At 29.2% G+C, this 13,931-nt stretch overlaps 1 protein-coding gene and 1 long non-coding RNA gene across 2 annotated transcripts; both read left to right on the forward strand.

The window, feature by feature from the left end:
• The first annotated feature begins 2,869 nt into the window (after nt 1–2,869).
• Nucleotides 2,870–11,357, forward strand: LOC129989497 (uncharacterized). Its single transcript, XR_008785781.1, has 3 exons — nt 2,870–3,058; nt 7,619–7,702; nt 10,726–11,357. It is a non-coding gene; the product is annotated as an uncharacterized LOC129989497 (long non-coding RNA).
• A 13-nt stretch (nt 11,358–11,370) lies between these two features.
• LOC129987744 (zinc finger protein 468-like) lies at nt 11,371–12,237 on the forward strand. Its single transcript, XM_056095686.1, has one exon. It carries the CDS (start codon nt 11,371–11,373, stop codon nt 12,235–12,237), a length of 867 nt encoding a protein of 288 aa, XP_055951661.1.
• The last annotated feature ends 1,694 nt before the right edge of the window (nt 12,238–13,931 follow it).

Genomic DNA, 13,931 nt, shown 5'->3' on the forward strand with positions numbered 1-13,931 from the left:
TCAACGGTGTGAGGATAATATTATAAATTATATATTTAAGAATACGATATAAGATATATAGAAATGTTAACTTTGATGTGAAAGACACGATATGAAAGTTTCATAAGGTGATCACACAATCCAGATACAATTTTTGATGTGATTTTGATTTCTTGTACTGATTCCATTTATAATAAAATGCCTTTGATAAGGTATAAAATAAAGAGATTCCTTAACTTTTTAAAAGTTTTTTAAAAGTTCAGTCGTCAAAAAAGTTGGCAGAGTTAATTTTTTTTTTTTTTTTTTTTTTTTTTTTTTTCGAAATTTGGTATTCGAGAAAATAATTATTATATCATTTTCTTCTTTCTTTCGAAAAAAAGAAAGAAAGAAACTTGAAAAATAAACTCTTCGAGCTCCTTTTTCTCTGCATTTCTCAGCGTATTCAACAATAATAAAAAATTGTCGTTTCCCTGCAGTAATTATAGGCAAACAAATTGAGAACATTTATATATATCATAACCGATAATATATAGAGAGAGTCAGATATTAGAACATAATATGTTCTCTATAAAAATGAGAATAAATCAACATTTGACATTCTGCGTTTTCCACGTTTCAATGCGAAATAATAAAAAAAAAATTGAGCAACTGCTTCTAATTTTATATAATATTTGCAATCAAAAATAGCAAGTTTTATATAATATTTGCAATCAAAAATAGCAAGTTTTATATAATATTTGCAATCAAAAGTAGCAAGTTTTATATAATATTTGCAATCAAAAATTATATAATACAATCATATTGTTACGAATCTGCGATGCGGCTTTCCAGCATAGTTGGTTCCATGGGAGGTCCCAGAGCTTGGGTACGAATTTGGCGACTTTGGTGCCAAAATAGATTATACCCGAAACATCGAGAATTTTCCCGATCCGTCGAGTAGGAACGGAGATGCGCCTCGAACGTTCCTGATTGGTTGAGAGTACTGTGAACCAGTGGTGAATTGTGTAGTCGGAAGCGACGGTGAAGAGTGGTGGTCTTCCAGGGACTAGCAGAGCAGCGACGGAGTAGAGCTGCTGTGTATACCGTTGTACGCTGCACGTCTCGGCTGAAGATAATCGTCTTCTGTGCTGTATATAGTTGTCGTCTTTGTGCTGTCCTGTGTGTCTTCGTGTAAATAAACGTCGTTGTTTTATTTTCTACTGCCGCCTGGTGATTGAGTGTTCTCCACACCATATAACTCCCACTATCCAAACGAACCCGGAAATTTCGTAACAATATCAAAAAGTTAATTACTCGAAAAAAATTCTGAACCTATTTCATTATATCTGTTCAATTAAATAAATGGCGCTTTTTTAGAGAAAGCATAACATTTCTCTCTTGATGTAAATGATTCTTTATGAAATTGTAGAATAGAAGAAAGTATGAAGCAGTTTCTTACTAAATAGAACTTGCGTGCAACCACAGCAAAGTAAAGACAGTAAAGCACTGTGAAGACTCTCCTTACCGGGGATAAACGCCGTCAACCCAACCATCAAGCTGCAGGGAAGTCGTGTGTGAGAGTAGTAAAAGTCGTCGACAAGTAAAAATTTGGAGAGTATTAGACAGCAAGCAAGCTGCTGAATTAGCGATTAAATGTGCTGCATTATTACGATTGATTGCTGCATTATTACGAACATAGTAGACGACAGTAGCACACTTCAGTAGACAGCAGCACACGAAGCGGATAGACAGAATCCAGCTGGAGAGGAGTTCCTGGGAGCTTCGCTCTACCTTTTCTCCAACGGCTGAACTTCTCGCTTTAGCTGCCGACTCGCTACTTCAAACACGACTTCACTTACACCACTTCTCTTCTTCCCCGCAGCTTCAGAGTGCCCGTCTTTTATAGTTTCGGGAGGCGGGGCTAGAATCTTCAGACCAATCAGGGCGTCTCTGGGTGTATCTCGGTTCCTACTGCATGGATCGTGAAACTTCTCGAACTTTCCAGTATGATCCATTTTGTCACCAAAGTCGCCAAATTCATCGCCAAGTCGCCAAATGGTCGCCAAGCTCTAAGTTCATTGACGCTCACCACGCACAGGGCAGATCGTACATCCTGTCTTTCTTACGATGACACAAGTCATAATGGGAAACAAAATTACAGGTTTGTAACAATATTTTATTATTGTTATACTCATTTCATATAACACTCTTATTTCAAATATTCCAAAAGCAAATAATAGATTTACAAGCAATATTTGAGTTCTTGTAAATTACTTTTTTCCTTTAATCCCGTATTTTCTGCAAACATTATTTTTATTCTGCAAATATAATATATATCTGCAAACATATATACTGAACATAAATTTTCATCAATCTATAAAAGCGCACATATTTCCCCATCCCGGTTCAATAAATCGTCTTAAGTCCCTTAGAAACGATAACATCAAAACAAAAATGCTTTAGTCTCAATGGTATCAACACCCTTCCTCTCCATGCAACTCTCCAACTCATCAATTAAATGATGGGAAGAAACAAAAACAAATCACTGAGGAAAACCTTTCTGCCATGCCGTTTTATCTATAATGGTCAACTGGTCTTCTTTTGAAAAGCGACATTGCTACCCTCACCCCCAACCTCTTCTTACCTTTCCTATGTACAAACCGCAATAGAGAATAGCAAGGTTCACACAGTAGCTCGAGAATGGGAATAGTGGGAGCCACACAGTACTTCGAACGGTAATAGTTGGAAGTACACAGTAGTTCCCGAACGAAAATAGCTCGATCCACACAATCGTTCACAAACGAATGACATTTAAAAAAAAATGGTATGAATCAGTTCGTTTACTTAGATGACCCATTTGTTCCGATTCGTACGTTCGCGAACGATCTATCTCTAACGTGAAAGCGGTATTATTTTGAGTGGCTATAATGAAACTGTGAAACTGTTAAGTAAGCTTTAATCAAATTCTCATTATAAGAAATGCGTTTTTATTTTTAAAAACATATGCTGCATAATACTGAATTATGAAAATTGCTTCGCAATCGAATAATTTCGGCATTTCTTTGATTAATCAAGAAATAAAATAGGACTAACGAATTGGGTAAGTTTAGATAAATGATGATGGTGAATAAAATAGAGAATCAGGTACCAGCTTTTACGTCAAGGCGAACAAAATTCTAGCCAAAATAATATAATAGGAATTTAAAAAAATTACTGTAATACAGTAATAGATACTTTTATATATAAACTTTAATAAAGTTTCATGCCATTCGCCGATTCGTACCTGATATTCCTATATGGACAGTTGTATTCAAGATTCTGCTGTTTTTCGTATTTTTTTATGTCTTGCTTTTTTATACATCTTGAAATTTAAATTGAATTCTAAATTACTCATTCACCCGAATTTGAAAGATTTCATTTATCTGTCAGGATGTTGTCTGTTTAAAAGTTTTCATTTATCTATTTTTAGTCTTGGAAGATTTTAATATTTTTATGGTTATGTATGCTAGTAAAGATTTTTTTTTTTTTATTTTTATCAACTACTGAAACAAATCTGTAAACTAAAAAGAAAAAAAATTATTTGAATGCTATAATGTGTAATATATGTAATAGGATGCAGTAAAATACAGTCGTCTTGAAACTGTAAATTTCAAGTTGCTCAATTTTTATTGTTGTTTGGCACTATGATTTTTGTCTTACTAGAAAATGAAACCATTCTGTATCGCCTTGTTTTCAAAAATTTTACCAACAATTATATCTTACAATATTAAATCTAAAATAAAAATAGAGGAGAAAGCTATTAACTATCCAATTTCATTCTTTCTGTAAGGAATTAAACTTTTTGTTTCTGAGATAACTATGTGCAAGTCAATTTTAAGGCCTACTCCATATTTTAACTCACACAAAATAAATTGACTTTGATTTTTAATATTTTTTAATGTAAAAGATGTTTTGATCTTTCTATATCTTCTACCATTTAAATACTATATTGAAGAAAGATAATGATCACAAATTAATAAAGACAGTTCTCTCAATGATTCATCTTTATTCATTTTTTTTTTTTTTTTTTTTTTTTGCTCCTTTGTGATGATATACAAAGAGAAAAAAATCTATGATCAAATAATAAGGATTGTACTTGAGGTACCACCTTATTTTCTAAGCATTTTAATTCTTAATATGATAAATATGTTTGTGGCTGATATTTAATATAACAAATATATATTTGCAAGAAAATGTGCAATTTTAAATTATAAAATTATATTGCCGAAATGTAAAATTTATATCGGATTATCAAAACATTTTTTTTATGAAAGTTATGTTTATTTTTGTACAGTATTATATTTTTCAGATTAAGGAATAAAAGCAAAAAAACAAAACAAAAAAAGGAAATATTTTTAAATTTTATTGTTAATAATTTGCATAGAAAGGGTATCAGTAAAACTTAAGAGCATTTAATTGACTAGTTTTATTTTTTATCCCTATTTGCACTTCTTATTTCTTCTCTCTTCCCTTAAATTCTTCATGAATTTACTTGAGAATAGATTGCTTCTTTCATGAAAGCTTTATTTTCGTATAAATAATACAGACACTGCTGTAATTCATCAAAAACAATTAATTATTTAATGCAATATAGGTCATTTCAATTTATCATCTCTAGTAAAGATGGAAAGTAGCATGCTACAGAAAATGAATAAAGCAAAGCACTTTTTCTTTTATGAATTGTATTTTATTTGTTAAATGCCCTAAAGTTGCAGTTCAGAGTATCATATTTCAATGTTTTTATCAGTAGCCTTTCATATATTTCATAATGAATTTTAGTATTTTTAAATATTTCGTTAGTGTATTGAAACTTACTTGTAAATTTAATGACTTGTATTCCAATGTGCTGATATTGGAAGATGATAATTTGACAGAAAGCAGAACATTTTGCATTTATAATTTGTGCATGGTTTGGATTACATTTCTTTTACTATTATAAAACCTTTTTTCTCCTTTGGTAAATAAATTCTTTGGAGACTTCTCAGATTATGATAAATGTCTTCTATTAGAATATGAAATTTGAATTTCTAAGTTTATCTTATTTTCTTTTCATCATTATCATTACTTTAAGTGACCTTGTTGAAGTTTTAATTATCATGGGATATGAATACCGAGGTATTTCTTTTTATCCTTACTTTATATGGTATGGTTGAAATTTTATGCTATATATGTTTCAAATTACTGTACCAAAGGAATAATTGCTGCTTTATATTCTGAAATATTGCTCTACATTACCTTATACTGTTTCTTTTTTTAGCACACTTTTAAATAGCTTGAACTATGAAGGTGTGTGATTATGATCTCTTGAATTTGTTCATTCTTTCAATGAGTAACACAATACACAGGCTGGCTGCTAGGAATGGATATCTTACAGAATGTTTTTAATAAATTAGATGAATTTCATGGGTATTATAGACTTTCTGATTCCATACCAGTTATCCAATTGTGAAATATTCAGCTGTTTTATTTTTTTATATTATTAATATTTTGAAAATTGTATATTTCATTCATATTGCATCATTTATTTTGTATTGTCATTATGTGACCTTCTATCTTTATTTAATTTTTGTTCAGCTATAGAAATGATTAATGTTTTGATCTCAAGAAAACTAGTACTATAAGTACTTACTAATAAAAAATTTTGCTACTTTTTTTTGTATTCTGTAAATATATCCTGTTATATGCAAACTGAATTCACTGACTTAATGATAAGTAACATTTGCTATTAAAAAGTGGTTTTGAGAAACATTAACATATTTAGTGAGAAAATAGAAAGTTTGTGTTCCATGGTATCAAAAAGTTTGAACTTCATTTGATAATAATTCAATGTAACAAAATAGTCTACTTACTTATAAAGAATTATGTAGAATTGGCAATTTGTTGGCAGAAATACCATATTCTGCATGTAAACTTTGTATAAACTGTGTTAACAGATGCTTGCTTTCTTTTTGTAATTTAGAAGCGTGTTCATAAGTTGGTGCATTTCCTTGATATATTTCACGAGTTTTGACTCTTCCACCATTATTTAATAAATATTTAATACACTAGGTATATTGATAACCTGCTAAGATCAGAAATTTTGCAAATAATACTATTAGACATTAATATTGACAAATTATTGTTAGATTTGGAAATAAAAAATATGTGTTTGTGTTCATTTTCTTGTGTAAATTAGATAAATGTGTAAAAATCTTTTTAGTATTTAAAGAATAAAATATTTAAAAGAATTTTCCTGATTACTTTTATTTTTTTGTAAAATAACTGTTTTGTAAATTAAGTTAATAGCTTATATCATTCCATGCAGCTGCTATCAGTTGTCATAGTAAAAAAGGAATATGTTGATTGTTGGTAGATATTTTAGAAGGTACTATTATTACACTAAATTATGTGTGAAGTTTTGAAGGTTTAATTTAATTAGTTCATTTCTCAATACATAAATAAACTAAAGTACTGTAGATTCAATTGATAACTTTGCATATTTATAATTTGTGAGCCATAAATTATTAATACTAAATTGAATCATTCATTAATTAAACAGTACACAAATTATTTATACTAAATCATTTCTTGTACTCATGATCAAAGCATGGATTAATGCAAGAGCGATGAGAAGGTTACCATTTACAGCCATAATGTTTTAATGAAATTCAGATATTTTAAATTTCATCAAAATCAAAAATGCCCAGATGTGTATAAATTAAAAAAAGGCTGAATTCTTTGATTTAAATTGCCATTTGAATGTTATTTAAATTTTATTATAAAATAATTTACTTAATTGCATTTCCATCAGATCAGCTTTATCTCATCTTTTAAGATTCAATAAAAAAATTTCAGTATAAGAGAATGAAAAAAAATATTATTGTAAGTACAATGTATAAATTGAACAAATATTTATGAAATGATTTTGTTTTTATGTTTGACATTCTAATTCAAAGATAATTGAAATATGTGGAACACACATAAGCACTCTGCCAAAAATTCTTTTGAAAAAATATTCAAAAATATGTACATGAATTGTGCCTCTCAAGTTAGAGGAATGTATTATGTTAACAACAATATATTCTTGAAAGCCTAAGCCATTGTTGGAAATAGAAATAAAGAATATTAATATTCATCGTGTCTAAAAAAAAAATCTATATTCTTGAAGATCTCATACAAATTCTGCATATCTTGCTCATAAAACAAATAAGTAAGGAATTCTTTTAATTATTTATTTGGTTTTGAATTTCTCTATTTCTTTGTACACTTTTAACTTTACTAACTGGTGCCTTAGATACCTTAGATAGAGTATATTGTAGATATGTAGAATTATTTAAATTATTAAAATACATACAATCTTATTTATTTTGGAAGAAATTCCAGAAGAAGGAAAAGGATCTTGCATTCTTGAAACAATTGTTTTGTTATATTTGAGTGAAATTACTTGAAAAAATTTGTTTAGAAATAGCGAAAATATTTTTTAAATAGATAAATATTTTTTGGTATATTTCTCCTTAATTATCTTTTAATACTTTTTTATTAATTTAGCATTATTCGATTTGAGAAATGGTTTCATTATTGAATTCTTACTAAATGAGCCATTTTTAATAAATTCTTATGTTATTATTATTATTTTTTCTAGATCTGTTGCTCACTAATACATTATTGAAAAGATTGCATTTAAGAGCTTTATGTGAAAGATTGTGACCACTCTTTCATTTGTTGAGTAAGTTATATTCTTTACTAACTTAATTATTTTCAGCTGTATTATTAATATAATTTTTTATATAAATGAAATCTTTTTTTTAAAGGAACAGAAAATAATGAAAATATTTGTAATAAATTTGTATTTATTTAAATTTTTATGTATGATGGATTTATTGAATATTCCTTGTATGATTGTTTCTGAGTTACTGAGGAAAGACATTTAGCAGAAAGCAAATGATTAAGAATTTAATTAGTTATGAAAATAAAATTAATTTGATTTTCCTGCTTAATTTTCTATTGACTTTATAGACTCAGAGACCGAATTGATAAATTGAAATTTATACTGTAAAAGAATCTTTTTTTTAAATTTCATTCATCTAATTCTGCATTTTAGAATAATCTTGTTAGCATTATGGTGGGCAGATGGACAGACTTTCCATAGATAAATTTTTGCCAAAATATGATTGAAATCAACATTAAGTAAGTTTCAAGCCCCATATGGAATTTCATCTTTCTGGCATACAGCACTTTTGAGATATCTAGTTCAGGTAGATTTATCTCATTCAAAGAATTATTTTTGACTTTATAGAGGTTTGAAAGATGACAAAATCTTGAAATTGAGTTTGATGATTTGAGTACTCTTTCTATAAAAATGAATAATTGTATGCTATATATAAAAACATCTTAATGTGTATATCAGCTCTCTAGCTCTCTCTCTGTGTTGTAGTTGCTGTGTTATCTTACACTCGAACAGGTGTATAGGCAGAATTCTTCTGGATGATTTTGCTGCAAATTTCACAGAAATCTACAAATTCAGTATAAAGACCATATATCAAATTTTATCCATTAAGACAAAAACATTTTTGAATTAATTCTATTACAGACAGATGGACATTTTCCATAAAAGCATTTATTGAACCCAGGAGCATCTAAAACGTGGATATTCATCAAAATTTTGAGCTGAAATTTTTTGACAATCAAAATACCTTCTCTTTGCTTTTTATATGAGAAAGTAAAAATAAACCATGAAAAAAAGTTGTTCACTGTTTTTAAAAATTATTAATTAAATGTATCAGAAATTTTCACTCTGATATATTTAATTTATAATTTTTCTAGCTCTTTCTGCATTGGTATTTTTTTCCAAGTTTCTGAGAATATATATATATATATACTCAAGATTTGAAAATGTGGGAGAAAAAAAAGAAAATATCTGAGGTGCAAATTTATGGGAAGTCAGAGCTGTTGATTAATATTATTTCCAGTTGGATTTCACGCCTTCTATGGTTGGTCCGTTTTCCTGTTTGCACAGCTAAATAAAGTTTGAAATTTTTTTTTCTATGAAAAATGTAACACCATTTCTAATTATTTTTAACTGCATAAAGTCTCATGCAGAAGAGAGAGTTTGCAGTTATTGAAGAATTAGTCATAACTTTTTTGAATGCAAAACAATGTAATAACATCAGTAGATATTTCAATGTCTTAAGTGCTATTTTTTATAAGTTTTAATTTTATTGATATATTTCAAATTATTGTTCTTACCTAATTACGGATAGTTAAATTTTAATTCATTTTATGTCAGTTTATGTCATTTTATGCCTTTGAATAAGGAGTCATTCAAATAATCGATTTAAGTATAATCTTTCCATGTTTTTGTAATGAAAAACTATTACAAAAAAAAGAATAAACCATAATAATTTTCCAAGTATAGTATGATGACGAAAATATTTTGTGTGTATTATATCAGTGGAAGTTCGATTCTATCAGAATAACATAAAGGCGGCAGACACTCTTTGAAATGAAATATTCTAGTTGGTGGTTTATGCTGATCATTAGATATAATACGGATTTTGGCTCAATGTGATTACATTTTGCATTGCAATATAGAATGCAAAATTAATAGATTAATAGGCATTTGTAAATGAAAAGAGTTAAATGTTATTGGAGTGAAGTTTTATTTTTTGATGACACTTATAAATGGCTGATTTTCAAACGAAAAAAAAAATGTAATAAACATAGAGTGCGAAGTTGATTGCGATATTAAAAATTTAGGGTGCTTACATCAACGCAAATCTTCATTTTGGCGCGGATGATGTGAAATTTTTTATATAACAAAAATGAAATCTTATTCGCAAATAAGATTAAAATGAATATTGAATATAAACAATAAATAAATATTATTTTGTGAAACTATTTGTATTACATATGTAATATGCAATTTGCATTGCCATGCATATCCATCATCACTTGATTTTAAAAGAGGGGACTTCCGGGACAGTAAAAATAAATTCCGCAAATAATTGATGAATTTCCTTTTTGATGTATTTTCACTTAGGGATGAGTTGTATTCGATTACAGATTTTAGACTGGAAAAGTTAGCCATGTTCACAGATCTGAATGTATGTAAAATTCGTTGTGATGTAGCATGAAGATTTAGAGCAGGATATTTTAACTTGGGTACTGTCCTTCTTATCTCTCGGGGACATGAATGAATCAGTTCAGTCTCAAAATAGCAATCGTGTTTCTCGAAAGTCGGACTTATTTCACATAACTCACTTGTGTGGGAAAATTAATAGAACCTTCAAAAATCTTTTACAATGTTCGTATTTATATAATCAAATGCTGACAAATTTAAGATGAGAGTCCCCACCCGCCCTAATTTTTAACACTTATTCCTTGAATATCTCTAGACAATATATATATATATATATATATATATATATATATATATATATATATATATATATATATATATATATATATATATATATATATATATATATATATATAATATAATATACTTTTTTATGGGTTTTCAAGGGACCAGTTCAAATGACGTACTATGAAATCATGGTTCAAAGTGCTTTCTCTATTTATATAGTATGCATATAGCATGGTTAGAATGCAAACTTCCTCTAGCTGTGTAGTGTAATAGCTGTAATATTTAAGAAGATGGTGACAAATTTAGTTGATTAATTTGCTTATTATAAATATTATTATTTAATGTAACGCTGCTTTGTTTTTTTTTTTTTGTTTTTTTTTTAGATTCCAAAATTGCGTTGTCATGAACCTAATGCCTTGCTAAGGAGAAAAGCTGATAAATCATCATATTTTTCGCAATAAAATTGGCTACAATAAGAAAGGTTTGACTTTTGAAAGATCCATAATCCGAACTTGCAACATACAACTTATCTCGATGGAATCGAGAATCATGAAATAATAAATTCCCCAATACATATGTTTAGAAATTTTTAATTAAGCTATAATTTTTATTATTTATTATTGCATATGGGTGAGTATTGTTACTCACATATAAAAAGGAATTTTATTCTTATGACCCTTGCTATAAAACGTTCTTCCAAAAATTTCCCTTTTGTTTAACATAATGAAGAAACTTCATTTTTGACATATATGGACAACGGCATTTAAATTGTGTCCATCATGAAATTTTTATTGACAAACTGGAATTAAAGAGTTGTTTCGTGCTTATGTAATACAGAAAGAAATGTTTCACAAACTGAATTTTCTCATTGCCCACTCAATGAAAAAACCATATGCTTTAAAATTTTGTGATATTTTCTCAGCTTCCGAATTGAAAGAAGCGTTTACTGGTGCATACTAGAGAAAACACGTACATGTGACATTTGTGGTAAAGAAATTTTTCAACAGTCACTTTTAAAAATTCATTTAATGTCGCATACGAACGAGGAATCCTACCCTTGCAACTTTTGCAACGAAGTCTTTTCTATGATTTCCGAATTCAAAAGACATTTACGGACGCATACACAAGAGAAACTGTTTAAATGCGAGTTTTGCAAGAAAGCGTTTTCCCGGAATGAGCATTTAAAAGTACATTTGCGTCTGCATACAGGAGAGAAACCATATACATGCGAGTTTTGCGAGAAAGCCTTTACCAGGAAGGGGCATTTAAAAGTACATTTGCGTCTGCATACAGGAGAGAAACCATATTCCTGTAACATTTGTAGCACAGCCTTTAAGTATAAGAGGCATTTTAAAAGACATGTAGATACGCATACAGGGGAGGAACCGTATACATGTGAATTTCGTAAGGAAGCCTTTTCGGATAAGGAGAGTTTCAAAATACATTTACAGGCACATACACAAGAGAAACTGTATACATGCGAGTTTTGCAAAAAAGCCTTTTCCCGGAACGGGAGTTTAAAAGATCATTTGCGTCTGCATACAGGAGAGAAACCGTATACATGTGAATTTTGTAGGAAACCCTTTTCGAATTGGGGTGGTTTCAAAAGACATTTAAGGACGCATACGGGAGAGAAACCATATGCATGCGAGTTTTGCGAGAAAACCTTTACCAGGAAAGGGCATTTAAAAGTACATTTGCGTCTGCATACGGGAGAGAAACCGTATACTTGTGACGTTTGTAATAAACCCTTTTCAGATAAGGGGAGTTGCAAAAGACATTTACGTACGCATACGGAAGAGAAACCATGTATATGTGAATTTTGTAACAAACCCTTTTCGGAAAATTGGAGTTTGAATAGTCATTTACGTATGCATACTACAGAGAAAACGTAAACATGTGAATTTTTAATAAGACATATTCTCAGCAGTCATATTTAAAAACTCATTTACGGACGCATACGAATGATAAATTCCATGTTTGGAAATTTTGTAACAAAACCTTTAATGCATCTAGTTTAGAATTATATTTGCGGATACATATGATGAAGAAACCGCATGTTTGTGAAATTTGCAGTGAAAGGTTTTCTGAGCGGCATGGATTAAACTTGCATTTCATGATCGATTTGTAAAAGAAACAGTATGCATGCGACATTTGCAGTAAACCATTTTTTCAGCATTCTGATTTAAACATACATCTGAGGACGGATATGAAAGTGAAACCGCATGCATATGACATCTGTAAATATACATTTTCTTGTATATCAAATTTAAAAGTTCATTTTCGAACGCATACGAAAAAGAAACCGTATTCATGTGAATTTTGTAATGTAAGATATTCTCATTCCATTTCTTTAATGCATTTGCCAAATATCATAGAAAATGAATGAATATACAGATCTGATGTTAAACGCTTATTAACGGGAGAACTTCACTTCATTTTAAAGAGAAAGACTTATAATAATGATTTTTTAACAAGTTAATGATTCAGAAAACATAGGCAAAAAAAAAAAAAAAGAAAGCTTATTATTTTACTCAAATATATTGAAATACTCTCTTCTAGAAATTCTATTTTGTAGGACACAATGCATGCTTACTGTTATTATGCAGGGTAATTCGTATACTTAAATAAATATTTCAACCATTCAGGGCTATTGAAGTAAAAAAAACAAAGTGAAATCTTGTTGTTCATCCGAAATTATAAATAACAATTAAAAACTTAACACAGTAATAAATGTTCAGTAGAAGCACTTCCAAAAATATGAACAATATCAAGGCGATACGATTACTCATCCCATACCCTTTTAGTTTCTCCAATATCACGCTTTGAAAGTCTGAAGATATGCTCGTTTTAAGTTTACGAACATCATTTTTTAACGGCGGGGGGACAAACACCTGCAATTTGCTGTAGCCGCAAGAGAAAAAAGAATCAAGTGTCACCCTACTCGCATATTCGCTACCTTTGAACGCTTCACACCGGGTATGCAGAGAAGTGTGGATGTGTTAACGTACTTCGATATCCTTCGCGTTTCCGGACGGACTCGCATTGAACTCTTATAACTGTTTTGAATTTAAATTTTCACTTGTTATTTTTGATTTCCGATAAATAAGAAGATTGTTTTTTATTAACAGACCTGCAAATTTAGGATATTCTTGTGTAAATCACCTTATATTCCGTGAAACATGTAAATGAATATTTTTGTCTTAATTACTTATTTCATGGGAAGTCATCTTATCCATGTGATCATGTTTCATACACATGCTTTAATATATTATTATTAGAAATTTAAAATGTAATATGCAGAAGTGTGACTTTGTACGGATGTGTTTCAATTATGGAATTTATATTACATGGTGTCCTGTTTTATATCTACATCTTGTATTGAACCATTTTGGTATCGAATTGTTCTTGGGAAAATTTTTCCTTCAATTTCGAATATAAGGTTTAAAATTTGGAATGTATTGATATGTTTTTTGTTTTTTTGCGCAGGTGATTTTTGATAATGTTATTATATAACTATGGAAAGATTTAATTTTACGTTCTTTAAGATTTCAGGAAAATAATGAATATTTTTTGTTGGCATTTTACG

This window comes from Argiope bruennichi, chromosome 10, assembly GCF_947563725.1.
Source record: "Argiope bruennichi chromosome 10, qqArgBrue1.1, whole genome shotgun sequence".
NCBI classification, from domain to species: domain Eukaryota; kingdom Metazoa; phylum Arthropoda; class Arachnida; order Araneae; family Araneidae; genus Argiope; species Argiope bruennichi.